We start from the raw sequence: 16,950 nt of genomic DNA on the forward strand, positions 1-16,950 counted from the left end.
AGTTGTCAAGTAAATTACTATGTCAAACAAGTAATTGAGATTTTATGAAGGTAAAGATTTTGTTGGATTTCTAATGTCCTTTCTTATAGTTTATTATTCAGGAGAAATTTACAACTCTCGGGGTTCTATTGCCCAAGTTTCATATAAAATAGGTTTTTGATTTTGCTTTATTGCTGTGCATAATCTGAAGATGTCTCAGACATTCATAATCTGCTTTGCTGCAATTGGAAAACAGGAAAGAAAAATGTTTTTATAACAGATAAAGAATCTTTGAGATATTGTACATTTGGCTTTTGTATGTTGGTTCCAAGTGTTCCTCTTCTCTCAATTTTAAAAAAGCACTTGTGCTGATTTCCTTTGTCCCCACATTAACCTCTGTCATTTTCCCGTTAATATTCTTCAGAAAGTCTTTCATTATCTCAGTACTGGTCACCCAGGTATCCCAGGACACTTGTCATCGCTCCTTGTTTCTCCACTATGAAACTTCAGTCTTTGTGACCATTTGGTTGACTTTCCTGGGGATAAAATCAAGGGTGATAGTGAAGTGAAAGATGCTACCTTCCTTTGCTAGCTCCTCAGCCTCCTCTTGAAGTGTCATTTCATCGTAGTCTGAGAGCCAAACTCAGCAGTCCTTCTCATTTGGACTTGGGGGGCTTCTTGGTCCTATAGAAATGTGTACTTATCTCCCTTTCAGCTGGACATACAGGTTCAAGTGGGTAGTGGTTTCAGCTCAGTTATATCTGTTTTTTGTACCGATCTAACTAGATTCGATCTTCTAGGCACAACAGAAACCAACTCCAACAACACAGCAACAGTGATTTCAACAGCACCTCCAGCTTCTTCAGCAGTGACATCACCCTCCATGAGTCCTTCCCCGTCTGCCTCAGCCTCCACTTCAGAGGCATCCAGTGCCAGTGAGACCAGCACAACACAGACAACCTCCGCTCCCTTGTCCTCCCCTCTTGGGACCAGCCAGGTGATGGTAACGGCATCAGGGTTGCAAACAGCGGCAGCAGCCGCATTACAAGGAGCTGCACAGTTGCCTGCAAATGCAAGTCTCGCTGCCATGGCTGCTGCAGCAGGACTAAACCCAGGCTTGATGGCATCCTCGCAGTTTGCAGCTGGGTAAGGATGAATGTTTTACACACTAGCAAGTTAAGTGACAGGGGAGGGAAGGAGAATTCTTGGAATAATTTGCATGGGCTTTTATGTATCACTGTGTTCTGGTAGCTCGCTCGGCGATTCTAGTGTCTTTTCCCTGAAATTCTGAAGGTTTACTTACAGATAGTAGACTTTGCCATTCCCGTCAATGTACACAAATGCTGTTTTCGTTTTACAGATGAAAAAGCTGTGTTGCAGCAATGTTGTGATTTGCTAAGTCATCCATCCCACTGCAGAGCTTGACTTAAGAGCTGCAACTTAGCGATGAATCATAGAATCATCTATAGTGGAGAGCTAGCCTAGATCCACTTCTCACCTCTGTATTCATTTCTCCATCATGACCAAGAAGCTGTAAAAGATATTTAAGATATATCGGTGAAGTTTTAGTTTTAAGAAGTGTTGCTGTGAAAGATGACTCTCTGTTTCTTCATTTCATCTTGACTGACGTCGTTTTTATCTGAATCTGGGAGGTGATGATAGCTCTCTAACAAGTTGCAGTATCCCCCAATACCTTACAAGAATATTTTACAGCTACAATCAATACAACTCATGTAGTTTCAGTGCCTGTACTTCAGGCATATTGCTAACCACACAGCTGAAAGGCCACATCTACTCAAGACATCATCAAGGAAGAACGAAAATAAAGGCTAGAATTAGGCCTTAATGTTTGATCCTCCTCCTCCCCCTTTTTTTTAACATGATGGTGTACTTCTGAACAGTGGCCGCTTTAACACTTTGTCTTTGTTTCTTCTTCCATGGTCTTGCTTCCTGCAGAGGTGCCTTACTCAGTCTCAATCCAGGGACATTAGGTGGTGCTCTCAGCCCAGCCCTGATGAGCAACAGTACACTGGCAACTATTCAAGGTCAGTAGTATTCTTTCTAATGCGTCTCCATCGTACAACTTGAATTTATGCTTTATTATTCTCTACCAAAAAAGAGCACTGGACATAAGTGTTATAAGAGTAAAGGTTTTCAAAATTCAAATGCCCAAATACATTTTATGTATCACAGATTCAAGAGCAGGTGCAACTTCAGAAAGCGGGTTAGAACCATGTATGATCTTGTAGAGATCCACAGGAAGACTTTAAGATGCTGCATGTGATCTGGAATTTATTTAGTTATCCTCCCCGCATAGGCATAAAAACACACGTTTCCAGCAGGTTAGAGATTTGGGTTTTACAGTTCTTCTAATGTAAACTTGAGTAGAGTCACGCTGTTTTGAGGTCTGTAAGGGGGCAGTTCTGAGCAAGACTTGATCCTAAATTCAAGTCCCATATGTCTTTTAAACAAACAAATGAGGAAGGAATATCCTACCTCCCTAAAGTCCTTACATAGGAACTTTAAATCCATAAATGCATATTCAGAAGAATAAAGATTTGTTTTGGAAGTGCCATGCAGCCTAAAGTTTCCACTGACTTTAACAAGAGTTGTTTTCAGTTCATAGGTTGCCATCTGTAAAAACTAGATGGTGCAAGCGCCTAAGCAGCTAGCTAACCTTGTGTATTCATATATTTTCTAAACTAGCTTAACAAATCTTATTTGCAGTGTACAAGAAAAAAAAAGATTTCATAAAGTGTCACACTTAAATCTAGACCATAATGTAAGGCAGTGAACCCTGTAGCCTTGTGAGAGTGAGTTGTATCCATGGTTATATGTCAGCATTTAAAAAGTTACACTCAAGGTTACGTGACCTTGCGTTCATCTTTTGATACCTGTCATTTCATGTGAACACACATATCAACCCCTTCCAATACAGGTTACCTGAGCGTACAGTTTTTCTTTGGCAGAAAACATAGACCAGTGTTCTGCTTACAGAACTGAAGAAAAACGTGATGGAATTAAGAGCAGATGGCAGAAGTATCTTAGTATCTGCAAGGTCTCATCCACTCTTCATAAAAAGTTGTTGTTTCAAAAAAAAAAAAAAAAAAATCAGGTACCTGTGATGACTGTCATTAGTGGTAGAGAGCACTCCCACTAGAGAAAGCAAATGCAGAGACCTGTTGCTTTTAGTCACATTTTGCGTTATTGCTTACTACTAATGTTATCTCCTTCCTGCTTAATGTTCTCCTTTTTTAGCTCTTGCATCTGGTGGCTCTCTTCCAATAACATCACTGGATGCAACTGGAAACTTGGTGTTTGCCAATGCTGGAGGTACTCCTAACATCGTAACTGCCCCCCTGTTCCTGAACCCTCAGAACCTTTCTCTGCTCACCAGCAACCCGGTTAGCTTGGTCTCTGCAGCTGCAGCCTCCGCAGGGGCCTCTGGACCAGTCGCCAGCCTTCACGCCACCTCCACCTCAGCCGAGTCCATCCAGAACTCTCTCCTCACGGTGGCCTCTGCGAGTGGGGCCACGTCCACCACCACTACTGCCTCCAAGGCACAGTGAGCCAGGCTGAGCTGTGCTGCCAGCAGCCTGCTTCACTGTGCGGTGGGATTGGCTGCCAGCGGGGTTTATAAACTGAAAAATGTGATGGGCATCCTCTCGCCGTGTTGCTGGGGACAAGGGAGAGAAGGAAAAAGATAAAAACAAAAGCAAAACAGGAAGGATTTAAAGCTGGGACAGACATTTGCCTAATTTTATAATAAACACTGTCTTTTCAGGATCGCTTCATGGATCGGAGAACTTTCTAACCAAAAATGTAAAAAAAACAAAAAACAAAAAAACACAAAAAAATGAAAAAAAAAAACACAAAAAAAGTGAAAGGACTACTTATCATTTCCAGCAGTCACAATGACAAGTTAAGGTGGGTTATCAATTCAAACATAGGAAGGGGATTTCTTGTTTCTTTTTGGTCTAAATATCTTTCTTTTTTAATTATCATTTTATTGGTCTGTTGTACAGGCCATTATGTCATACAAGGTGTTTATAATCGTATCAATCGTGTTGGGGGTTCCTTTCTTAACTGGTACAATTTAGGCAGGCCTGTATTACTGGTGTATCTCTATTATTATTATGATTATTATTATTATTATTATTTTTATATATATAGTTTGGACGCGTTTGTCTTCTGCTCCTGGATTATTTTCAGCGAGCTCCCACACTGGGGGGGAGGGCGGGAGGGTGGAGAGGAAGAATGGAGCACAAATAGACTTTGTCCTAATCTTCTGGGAATGTTCTGAACAGTTTCCTCATCCTTGAATTTGTCTAATGGCTACTTAAAGGGGGCAGAAGAGTTAATTTCCATCACCTGTGCAGGAAGCTCAGTGTAGCCATAGAGATCATGGTGTGCAAACTTCCAGGCTGGTCTGTGCTTTTTAGCAGAGGTAGGAATTAGTTCTGAACTGCAGTTCTCCTTCTCTCGATTACCTAGACGAAATGGCCAAATTTTGCTCTTAGCTTGGTGTGCATGTTTCCTCTTTCCTTAGGAGAGTGGGATTTGACCTCCTGAGTCTAGATTGTGTGGCATACTGATGGCTCTTTTGTTCTGTTGAATTGATTTTGCTGTTAAGAACACACAGAAATATTTAAAAATGTGGAGTTGCTCAAGCTAATTGTCAGTACATAGAGCAGCATTTACAGTCCTAGATTTCTGACAGATGAATTGGTGCAGGATTTCTAAATGTCAGACTCTCGCTAAAAATAGCAGTATTCCTCTCCATTTACTTCTAATGTTTCCAATGTTGCATTTAGGAGAAATTTCTAGTAAAAAGTGCTTCTGCCTGCAAAAGACGGCAGCAGAAACCATGGGAACAGAAGCTGCCATCTTTGATGCCAACACAGTAGAGTTGACTCTGGGGCTTTGCACATACCTTGGTGATCTCATGGAGTCTCTGAGCTGTGATGCTGTGAGCTACATAAACACCGCAATAAGCATCTCTGACCGGAGCGTCAGGACTTACCTGCCACCGTAACCATCTTTTCAAGGTTGATTCTGCTCCATGTAGCAAAAAATATCTACGTGGATGAGGAAGAACAACAAACTGTACAGAAGTTAGATCTGTATATTCTTAAATATACAATCTAGTATCTTAACCAAAAAAAAAGAATAATTTTAAAAGAGAAGACTGGATCACTGCAATGCAGTTCACTTTGAACTTTCCATTCCTGATGGATTTAAAGGTTTCTGCCATGTGTATAAAACTAAATTTCTTTTAGTTAGCAAGGTTAGTAGAAGAGTCCCTTCCTCCCACCTGCTTTTCTGTTGTCACCAGAGTGTTCAAAAATAATGAGCTAATGCAGCTACGTTCGTTTTGTTGATGATTCAGGGGGATCCTGGAGTTTCTCATCCAAGATCCAGAAGGCAGCAACTTTAAACTCTACATATGCTTTGGTTTGCGACCTGAGCATTGTGGGATTTGTGTTTGCACTCAAGTGGCAGAATCCCTTATCTCTCCCCCCACCGCCATGGTTTTGCTGTTCATCTCTAAATCTCCACCTTCCTGTTTTACTGAATATTTAAAACAATTATCCCAAAAACTTCAGAACTAGTGAACTGCAAGCAGGGAAACTAACAAATGTCCGTCCACCGTTTCTAATGTGTTTTTGATTTTTTTATGTTTTATTTTTTTAAAACTAAGCTTGAACCAAAGTCAATTTCTAGCAAGCTGCTGTACTAATGGACTAGTTTGTATAAGTGCAGTTCAGATGCAGAGAGGCGATAGATGCTACTGACAATTTCTTTTTCATTTGTCTTTTGTTTTTATTAATTTTATATAAAAGTTGCTGCTTGTTTTTAATCTTTTTTTTTTTTTTTTGGTTGGTAATTTGTATTATCCTTGGGGCAGACTCTTAACTTGATTTTAATTTGTTGGTTTTTTTTTTGTTTGTTTGACGTGTAAATAGAATGGCAATGTCAGGGGTTTGTTAATCCAACAGGTCCCACCCTCATCCCACCAGTATGGATAAATCTAAATATTTTTGATGTGTCTGATGTCTTTATGACTTCAGGCTGCACAGAAGACTTTTAGGGCTATGAATAATACTGCATAAATGTAAATTTCCCACAGTAATAGCTTCAGAGCAGAAAAAGGTAAGCTGGGTGAGCTTCAGGGAGGTAGGGAAGAAGTGGAAGAGGAGATGCTGGTACCCACTATACTGGTCTGGAGGCCATAGCGTGGGCTAGTTTCTACCAAAGGAATGCAAGCCCCATGGGGCTTGAGTTCAGTGAAGTAAGAGGATGGGGAAGACTGCAGCTATAGATGTTCATTCCTGAGTCTGAAAGTTCCCACTTACTTTCACACCTGTGCAAAAATAGGATTTATCAGGAAGCTTTTTTTGTTAAAGAGAGATACTGTCGGTCTTTTCTCCGATGTATCTTCTATTCCCTAGTGATTTTGTGGCAGGGTGGGGGCATGGCCCTTGCATATATCTAGGAAACTCAAAGAAGGGTGGGCCTTAATCAGCATGAAATCCTCTCTCCACAGTTCAGAGAGACTGTGCCATTAGCTGTCTGAATGAGTTTTCATGTCCCATTCTTGCTGGTTTGTGGTTGGGAGAGGGTCTTGTTGAGTACATATCTGGAACACTAATGCAGCTTGGATGGATTATTTATTATAAAAATCTGCTTTTTTTTCCTGACTACCTTTGCATTGGTCACATGGCTTTGGTGTGAGCACCTTAATATACCCCCTTGCCCTCCTCCTCTCTACCCCGTCACCCTCTCTGGGGCCCAGATTCCAGGGAATTTCTTAGCAAGTCTTTTTCTGAGAGAAACTGGAAACTCAGAATAGCCACATATCCGGAAAGGGCTTCATTTTGCTTGTGGAAGCTGACATAATACCCAGATAGCACATATCCCCTGGCTTCAGTCACCAGCATGCTTTGGTTAAACCCCAGTGCGCTCTGGTTCATATTCCTAAAACATCCCAGTGACTGACTTTTGATCCTGGAGCCTGCTTCTCTTCCCTAGAAGTGCTTTGTCTCATGGGTGCTGGCAACCTCCAGTCTTTGGGTGAAAGACAGAAATCAGGTGTACGTCTCTGTCTGGTTAGGACAGGACGCATACGCAGCTTCAGAGCATGAAAGGAATGTGAATGAGATCAAGTACTAGAATTAAAGCTTCTTTTTAAAATCGTAATCATGCTAACAGCAGAAATTGATGCATCTGAAAAGAGATTGTGACAATTGTGTACAGACCTAGTAAATAGGATCTTTGTCTGAGTTTACCAGCGTTTAAAATGGAGAATTATTGTCCCAGTAGACAGTTCAGGAATGAGTCCAGGACTTGTGTTGTTGCAAACTGGCTGACAGTCACAGGGCATACATTTTGCAAATGGAATTGTTTTTTTGCTCCGGTGAGGCAAAGTGATGTCTCTGATTCCAGTATCAGTGGGTTCATATGGTGAACAGAAGTGATTTTCTATTACGTGGTCACAGTCTTAAATTCTTCCCTCTGTTAGGGGAAGATTTTCTTTGAGAATGTTAGTTTCTAGGGAAGTTTTTTAGCTGCATGCTGATACCTTTGGTCCTGTATTGACTTGTCAGCCAGGATCACAAGAAATTTCAGAGTGTTAGAAAAGGATTATAGCATCTCTCTTTCTGAGCTCCATGTGTCCATGTTTACAGGTGTGAGGGTTATTTTTTCATATTTGCAATGCCAAAGGATACATGCAGGAAAAGGGAGGGTGAAAAACTCTCTCGTTTATAGCCAAGGACCGTTAGCTCAAAAGGCGAGAGATTTACAGAGCCACAGATATACCCTGGAGGTCTGGAAGAAAAAAACAGGCAACGGCTTCAGGGTGAGGTGTTGTAGGCTGGTGATCAAATTTTTTTCTGTTAGGAAAATTTATTCCAGTTTGTCTTCAGCACAGTTGAACTCCTCAGAAGCTGCCCTCTGTAGTCACTGTAGAAAGACTGGTGAACAGATCGTTAAAAGTACACAGAGATACTGCTGCTTACAAGAGTCATATCTGTCTAAATCTCCTTAAGAGGATTTCTTTTGTTTCTGAGCTATTAATATGTATTTGTCTGAGTAGATTTTAATTTTACCATGTAGCTTTGAAGTGGTGTGTATGTGCATGCACTCAGAAAAATTGCTGGGATGATAGCATGCTTGTTACATGCAGAAGCACCTGGTTTTTAAGGGATTTTTATTTTGTCCAGTCAATTGGCTCGTGTCACTTCAACTCACTGTTTAGTTTGTCTTTGAGTAACTTGTGATGACTCATCATTGCAGCACGACTTCTTCAGATCCTCTGCTTCAGTAAATAGTTGTCAAAAATACAAGTTAAATTGGATTGAAAAAGTAATTTTGCCAAGAATGAGAAATCTGTGCTCTGATGAACCTTCAAGGAGAACATACTTGAAAGTTAGTTGGATCTCCATGTAGGAGTGTGCTGCTGCTATCGCTCAGCGGTTGTCTGAGTGCTACTGAGGTTTGCCTTGCAAGGGAAAATTAAAATGCCAGAACATTAGGAGGAAGACATGTTTTCTGATGGCTTGAATTATGGACCTTTTAGAACATCAGCATTTTTTTTGCATTTTGTCTTGAAATGAACAGGTTGGCAAGGCTTTTCAGCAAAAACAGTGTAGATCCCGAAGTAGTTACAGGTTGTGATTTGTTGCACCTTTTAGGGTTAATAAGGAGGATGCCAACGCTGAGCAAAGTAGCTATCTGCTGGTCTTAACACGCAACAGCAGATGTTCTTGCATAGTACGATAGCTTTTCATTTGGTTGAGAGCAATCCCTTGCCTCTATTTTACTCCTTTTCTTAATTTAATTTAATTTTAATTCCGTAGTGAGCAGTAGATGTAGACAAAAAATGAATACATCTGATCTTCTAAAAATCTTTTAGGAAAATCAATTCCTTTAAAAACAAACAGAAACCAAAAAGCAAAAAAATAAACACTTATGCTCAGGGGAGAGTAAGAAAACGGCTGTTACTGAAACGCATTGGAGAAAATTCTCCATGTGCATCCATTGCAACGATTTCTTTTAAAGTTTTTATGCTTTTTTAACTTCTCTTACAACTACATCCTGATGTTGTAGTTTGTTCTAATGTCTCCTCTGTAAGTCTTGCAGTTTGCTTTGGCTCATCCCTCATTTCTCCAGCTGTTACTGAAGGAGACAGCAGTGTTAATTCCTTAACTCTCTACAGGTTCCTATGGAGCAGCTTTCTTTAAGCAGAAGTTCCCTCTTTCTTTAGTGTAAAAGGAGCACGGTATCTGTTACAGCTGCAACCTTACCGTAGATACTCAACCAAAGCATCCGATTTACCTTAAATACCAATTGATACCTTAGATAAAATTTAACTTTATGATTCTTAGAGAGATGAGTAGCTTCTTGGGGCCATTAGGTTGTCTTGGGCCAGACAAAATGGCCTGTCTGGCCCAAACGTTCAATGATACTTGGTTTTAAACCAGGAGTTGAAAACGTAGGTCAATGTATTGCCAGGTTAGCTGTATTAAAGGTCACTATTCTTATTCTGCCTGAAACAGTTACATGATGTTTATCCACAGGGCATGGGTACGCCTGTTGGATTCACATCTGAATATTGGCGAGGGTGGAGTGTTACCAAAGGAGCAAGCTGACCTGCTGCTCCCCACTGGACTTCTGGTTGCCAATCCTCACGTAGCCAACTCAGAATATTTGTATTTTTGTAAAAATACCTCTTCTTACTTCTCCCTCCCTTTCCAAAATACTATAGCAATACAGGATTCAAGATAGATAGTTGCAGAGGTTCTGCTCTTTTCAGTCGTTCGATCCAACTCCTGTTGCTGCTTGTGAACCTCTCTCTTTATCCAGCATGGAATCCACTAGAACAGATTTTTGACAGACTTTGTCGTAAAGGGTGCTGCAGCCCACACCTTTGGCTTTTGCTTTTAATGAGAGTGGAGCTTATGTAGAGAGATGTCGCAGGGCTGCAGAATCATATGCTCTGTAAAGCAACGCAGAGCTGGTAGTGGACTCGTGGCTTGCAGTTTCTTAAAATGCTCGTATCTTACATGCTCCAAGCAGTACGGGGCTCCCTGCATACCAGCAAAAATCCTTCCAGTGCATTTGGAACGACGAAAAGAGGAGATTCCTGTACTTACATATCTTTGCAGGCAAACTAACACATGAGACAGTGCTCGGTCTTCTTTCAGCATACGTATCTTCATCCAACCTTTGCTCTCCCGCTTCTCCTAGTAGGCTCTGAGCGGGTATCTGCTCACAGCTGTTGCTCCCTGGGATGCTGTTAGCAGGGTGTTAGGAAGATTGCACTGGACTTACAAATAGTTTTACCGTAGGAGAAGGGAAGAGACACCTTTTAGTGGAGTAAACAGCTACGGTCAGGATGTATCAGGTACTTTTTTCTGACCAAGTTCCCATTAACGGAGCAACCTCTGGGGCTGCTTTCTGTTCGGTCTGCGCTGCTAAGAACCATCCTGCATTGGAAAAATCTGGGCCCCTTCCCGTCCCCCCCCTTCCCTCCTCCTTCCTCCCCCGTCTGCCCTCTGTGGAAGGTAGCACCATACAGCTCTGAGAACAATACGCGTGGGTAGCAGCTGGCTTCTGGCACCTTCATAAAATACCTCAGCATAGCTTAGCATTGTCGCAGAACTGGTTTTAAACTGAAAAATCAGAAGAGAAAAGCAAACTTTATAAATAGTGGAGATAATTTTAGCTGTAGAGTTTAGTTGAACTGATGTTTATTATGATTGATAAACATGATTATGCTGTATGTATTTGAGATCCTGTTTATAGGTTACAACTTTATAGGGTCGGGTGGGTGCGGGTGGATGTCGGGGCAGAGCGGGGGGTTGACTGTGTTAGAAGGAAAATGTTTGCTCATGAATTCTTTTCCTTGTATCTGTCTTGCCAAAGGAAACATTTTGTCGCTCCTGGGTTTGGGATTGTTGTTTGGTTGGTTTATCTGTGGTCTAATCTGCAGCACGGCACGTGGTGGCATGCAGGTTACTGGTTGGGTTGCTGTTCAGGGTCCTTTCGAGTGTGCGCACACTTCCCTCCCTCTTGGCCTTCCCTCACCCTTGGCTGGGATCTAAAGATTAGGCAATGTGTGTTTGGGAGGCTCGGGGGAAAGAAGATGGCTATACTGGGTTAGACCCGACCCAGGTGTAAATCCGTTTCAGTTAGTTGAGTTGCACCAGAGCTGAATTGGGTCCATTGTGTTTAACTCCTGGGAGGGCGAAGAATGGTTGTCGCATCTTAATCTATCTGGGAGAGCAAAAGTGAAACAGGTTCCTTTTTATCCCCCGTGTCTTGTTACTGAATGTAGGGCTTGTAGTGCTTGAGAATAGGTGGAAAAGTTTTTAAACACTTCCTTTTCTAATAGCAATGCTAATCCTGTCTAGACCAAAAACTATGAAAGAAAAACCAAACTGAGAAGTGAAAGCTAACCTACTCCTGACACCTGGCTGGTGTGCCTGAATGGGTTGAAATACTGTGAGACTGTCCTAGGAGAGGAGCTCTGAGGGTTGTTTGGAGAGGGAGTGGGTTGTTCTCCCGGCGTGTCTTGGCGTTGCAGTGGGAGCAGCGGAAGAGTCACGAAGCTGCTGCCTCGGCAGGGCTGCGTGGCCCCGCCGTCCAGACCCCAGGGCTCCCTTCTCATTTCCCTTCAAGGCTTATGGCACAGGGGAGAGGGGGGTGTGTGTCCGTGTGCGTGTGTGCGTGCAAGTGCGTGTGTGTGGCAGCGTGCGTGCCCCTGTGTGGCGATGTAGAGAGGAGCTTGACTCCGCTGGGGTGGGAGAATTCCCAGTGGCCTCGTAGGGAACCAAAGGCACTGATAACGTTGTCAGCTCTGCTGTTTTCAGAGCGGGTAAGAGGAAAAGCTGGGTGGTTTGTTGTTTTGTTTTGTTTCGTTTCGTTTTTTTGAGCTTTGGGTCAGTGTCCCTTTCTGTAAGGACCTCATCTCTTGTGGGTACTCCCACCTTTTCTGCATAGAGTTGCTTTGGCTCTGTGAAGACAAACTGCGTGTGGGGCTTGCCCAGTGCTGCAGGTCTTAGGCTGATGTTGGGATACAGTCAGGGAAAACTGTTTCTTTCCTTCGTGTGTGGAAGCAGTGTAGTCCGAGGTCAGAGTCTGTTCAACAGCTTTTGCAAAGGGTCCTCCCCTTAACAGGGAGGGCCTCGAAGACTCCTTTCTTTGCTCCCCAAAGTAGCCTTGTACATGTTCATGTATCGTGCTATTGGGCTGAGTTGTTTTATCAGTGAACTTGGTGAGCTCTTGTGAAGAAAGGGAGGGAGGAAGGGGGAGAGGCGGATTGTCCAGCTACTCTTCCTCCGGACACCAATCGGGTTGCAGAACTTCACTGAAAGCTTTACTAATAGAATTGTTGTTCTGACATTATGTAAAAGTGGTATTAATATTGTGTGACTTTTCAAAGAGCTAGTTAGATTTATAGGTAGGTAATAGGGATATTGAAGAAATGACTTCTCAAAGAAAAGAGCACTTGGAACAAAAGAAGTGGAAAACAAGGTGTGCTTTATGGAAAACAAATCTGAGGAAGGAAATGAAACAGCTTGTGGGAGGCGAGGGAAGATGAGACCCTTTGGCGTTCTGGGGGCTCAGCCCCAGAACTGGAACATCCCCCCTCTGCCTTATCTTATCTCTCTACCAAACAGGACATTGTCAAGTAGCTCAGACCAAAATATGCTGATCTGTCTTAAAACTGTTCCAGTCTGCTGGTGGGTATCTTCCTGCAGACCTTTACATAAAATCATGAAATGCTTGATTTATCAAGGTAGCTTCCCCTTTCCTCCCAAAATTCTCTCATCTATAGTAGGCCCCACTTCAGGATTCATATTGCCTTTGCTGAATTTTGTAGCAGCAGCTACTCTAAACCCTATTCTCTGAATGTGATAATGTTGAGTGCGGATGAAGCTGGCATGTTGTGGTGCTATAGAAATCTAAAATTATCGAGCAGTAGGAATCCTAAGACATTGGAAACTGTGTGCCAAGGGGCAAGCAGTGGCGATCCCACAGCTCCCTTGAGAAATAATCAAGGATGAGAGCACCAATGACAGTGTCCTGAGAACAAGGCAGTTGAGACAAAACCTTGAGTTCTTCCCCCATCCACTCTCCACGTGTCGGCCTCAGTGATCCTGGTGCTGCCTGCACCGAGCGAGTCCGAGGGAGCGACGCCGCAAGGAAGAGGCGGCGTTGGGCTCCGCTCCCTGTGAGTTCACAGGGTGCTGGACCGGGCCTTCCTTCGAAACAGGGAAGGGTAGGAAGGGATGGCTGCAGAGCTGCCCGCGGGGGCTTCGAAGGGGGCTGGGGCCGCTCTGGCCCCCGCCTTGTGTGCCAGCGGCCGTGGGGAGCACCCACGCGGTAGCTTCTTCGTCCCCGCCAGCGCCGTTGTTCCATTTCCTTCCTCTGTGGTAGTGTCTAAGGCTAGGTGTGAGTAGGTGTGGGGTGTTTATCCGCCACAGGTACAGGAGCTGTCGTATACCTCATTTCTAACTCGTAACCGAGTAACTTGCTTTAACTTTCTCCAAACCCTACAGAGTTGCCAAGTCTGCCCTCCCTCCTCTGACGAACACTGAACTCTGGCCTATAGCACCCCGTGACCTGCAGCCCGGGGAGCGACCCCCTTACGCCTCTGAATGTCGCTGCTTAAAAGCTACTGCAAAGTGAGGGCAAATTGCAATCGTATCTTATTTCCTTTGGTTACAAGGGGTCCTCTTGATCAGTCTGTGAATATCCGCCCCCCTCCCCAGCCCGCGGGACAGGGCTGCGCTGCCCTTCCCCAGCCCGCAGGCAGCCCCCCAGCCCCCCGCTGCAGACACGCTACTCGCTTTCCGACACGACCAAAAAAACCCCGAACCCAAGAAAAATCTCCAAATATTTAATTTTCTTCTTTATTATTTGACAATCCTGTATCCCTTCCCCGCTGCCCAGCCTGGCCAGAAGCTGCCTCCTGAACCCGTTCCATCTTTATTTGAATGTAGTTCCCCTGCCCCCTGGGAGAGAGAAGCTTTGTCAGGTCACGGTGGCTGCTATAAGTCGGGAGGGGGCGGTTTCTTTGTTTTGTTTTGTTCTTTTAAAATTTCCAGCCAAAACCAAAGATTTCCTAATGATTGTATAAACTCAAAACAAACAAACAAACCAAAGACAAAGGGCGTCTTCAGCACCAAGCCCACCTGCGAGGCCGGCTGGTCGCTGGGGGGCACCTCCCGAGGCCTCGCTGGGAGGGGGCTTCGCAGGTGGGTTGAGGAGCTGAAGGCTTGGGTGCAGGATTGGCTGCTCTGCTGGGTGCTTTAACCCTCTGGGGGCTGGGTGACGTTGATTAATACACGCTGAGGTGCACTTCTGAGCTTCCCCCCTCCCCCCGTCACTGCTTGGAAGAGGCTGTCCTGTTGTGAGAAATCCCTGAAAGAAGAAGAAGAAGCTTTTCGTTTTCTCCTCTAGCTCCTTTTTTCTAGATTTCTTTTATTTTTGCAGCACCACTGTGCAACTATGCATTGTATTTCTCAACCTTTTATGCTAGGTAGATGCCTGTGACTTTTTAACTTTTTGGGGGGGGTTGCAAATGGAGGAACTTTTTACATGGATCTTTTTAATCTCAGTTGATTGGGGGGTGTTTGGTTCTAGGGTCATACAAGCTCTATCCCAAAGCAAAATCCAAATGTTAATATTATTAGCCTGATGCAGATACCAAAGATAATTTCTTTCCTGCAGAACCTTAGACTTGTGTATTAAGTACGATTACCCAGCACTTGCATTAGTCTAACCTCAGTAATTCCAAAGCTTAGATGTATATTTTGGTATATTTCTGGGATATTAAAAAATTGTCGTTTAAATTCTTGTTTGTTTCAGTGTAATGCTCTTAAAGTCATAGCATGGAGATAACTGAACTTGTCCTATTCTTAGTAGTTTGAAATAATAGTATTTTTGTATGTTTTGGGTGTGTCTATGTATGTATTAACATAACGGTTTTCACTGCCTAGGTGTTCATAAATAATAAAAGAAAAAACTAAGGGTTTTTAAACTGTACATAATATTCCATGAAGAATTTCCACCAGACCGCCAATTCGGATTGCATTTTCACTGACGGCCGCTCCCAACTGGGATTCTTTCTTTCTTTTTAAAGAGACAGCATATTCTTTTAATTATTTTCCCATGGACCTGAGGTTCTTTCTCAGAGTAAACGGTTCTTCAGTGTTTTTAAGGGATGGGCCAAAGAGCAAGTAGCTTAAATTCTGTTTTTTAAAAAAAAATATTGAAGGCGTTAGTTTGAAAACTAACCCTCTGTATGAAGAATTGGGAGTCGAAGAACAAGCCCTCTCCTCTAAATCTGGCAGTAGTTTTCAGAGAGACGATTTGAGAATGACTGTAGCATCTGGGCAGTCCCTTTTCGCTTTTTTTTCGAACTGAGACATTTTCAGTCTTGTGTAACTACTCTGTGCAACCGCCTGCTTACTCTGGCTTGGAGTTTTTCCTCTTGCCCTTCCTCATGTACTGCATTTGTACCTTCAGGTCAGCAGAACACTTGAAATTGAGGGCCATGTGGGAGCACCCATACCCCAACGCAACCCAAGCTTTTCTTGAGACTGAAATGTGAGAGTCCCGCACATTTCAAAACCTTGCTGATCACACTAGGGGTGAGGAGGAAGGTGAAATGCTGTCTCTTTAAAGATGTCCTTTATTATTATTATTATTATTATTTTCCCAGTGGTTGCCTGCAGATAGCTGTAGGCATTGAGAGATTGTGTAGATTACAGTAAATCAGAATGAAAAGGTAGATTTTGTGTAGATGCATTTGTCTGCTGTAATTTTTTATATATATTAAACTTACTGTAATTGTACAGTTCATTTCTGTTGTAAACATCATTAAACCATTTTCCAAGTGTTTTAACATGTATGCACTTGTTCGTGTTTTTTAAATGTGTCAGGGGAAGGCTAGTTCCCCTTCCCCCCGGTGCACCAAACTGGGCCAGGAGGTTGTTCTTTCATGCGCTCTGTCTTGTCAAAATGTAGGTGAGTCCAGGTTTTTTACACTCTGCTTGAAGCTGTTTTCTACTTCTGTATTACGAGTTCTCTCCTAAAAGAAAAACAGCTTCAGTTGCTTCCTGAATGCAAAGAGAAGACTCAGCTGACACCTGCGGTGAGTGTCCCCAAAACAAGTGCTGGATGTGTTTTGAGATCGAGATCCCTTTAAAAGAGCATAATGGTGGTGGTGGTTTGTTTTTGTTTTTTTCCTAAGAATTTCTTCCCCTATGATGAGTGGTTGGCATTTTAAGACTGTTGAAACTCTCAGCTTCTACATCTTGCAAATATGGTAACATGATTTAAAAAGAAAGAAAGAAGAAAAAAAAGACATTTTCAGTACTCATTGTTCTTGCATCAATAACAAGAGTGCTTTGCAGTAGCAAATTTACCTAGTTTACCAGCTCAGTTGTCTTAGATTTTTCTTGTCACTGCAGAAAAAGAACAGCAAGGAATCTTGGAAATTCTTTGTGACACGTTCATTGCCAGGTACGTGATGTTCACTTTTTTTTTGTGTGTGTGCTAATTTACAGTCTGAAACATTATTCAAGAGATACAAGTACCAACTGCAGATAGTTTTAATGCTTAAGAAGTTAGGTATAGCCTTGTAACTTATATTGCAGCAATTTCAGGTCTTTGTGCTTCTAACCTAGTCTTGTAAGAAGTGGACGTGTAACCTCACCTAGGCAGTGCCCACCCAGGCAGCTTCTATTCCCCCAGTTCTGCTTTAGCTCTGCTTGCTCTGTCTGGGCTGATGACTTATGTTAAGATAACCTTTATTTTGCAGGGCTGTTTTTCTCCTTGCTGAGTTGCTTACAGGTGTTCATCACACAATCTTGTAAGTAAGTCACTGGCAAAACTGAGGATGCAGCAAGAGGTGAATGTTGCTTTTATACTTGGGCGTAAAGCATTTTTCCAACA

General features: G+C 42.9%; 1 protein-coding gene across 13 annotated transcripts in view; it reads left to right on the forward strand.

Moving 5' to 3' along the window:
* POU2F1 (POU class 2 homeobox 1) overlaps positions 1-15,904 on the forward strand; it is a 117,062-nt gene extending 101,158 nt beyond the window's left edge. For all 13 annotated transcript variants that reach the window (XM_068692278.1, XM_068692279.1, XM_068692329.1 and 10 more), the window contains 3 exons: positions 780-1,125; positions 1,936-2,024; positions 3,238-15,904. In XM_068692278.1, coding sequence (XP_068548379.1) covers positions 780-1,125; positions 1,936-2,024; positions 3,238-3,548 — 746 coding nt within the window. In that variant the 3' untranslated portion in view covers positions 3,549-15,904. The remainder of the gene's footprint in view (positions 1-779; positions 1,126-1,935; positions 2,025-3,237) is intronic.
* The last annotated feature ends 1,046 nt before the right edge of the window (positions 15,905-16,950 follow it).

The sequence above is a fragment of the Anas acuta genome, chromosome 1 (genome assembly GCF_963932015.1).
Source record: "Anas acuta chromosome 1, bAnaAcu1.1, whole genome shotgun sequence".
Classification (NCBI taxonomy): domain Eukaryota; kingdom Metazoa; phylum Chordata; class Aves; order Anseriformes; family Anatidae; genus Anas; species Anas acuta.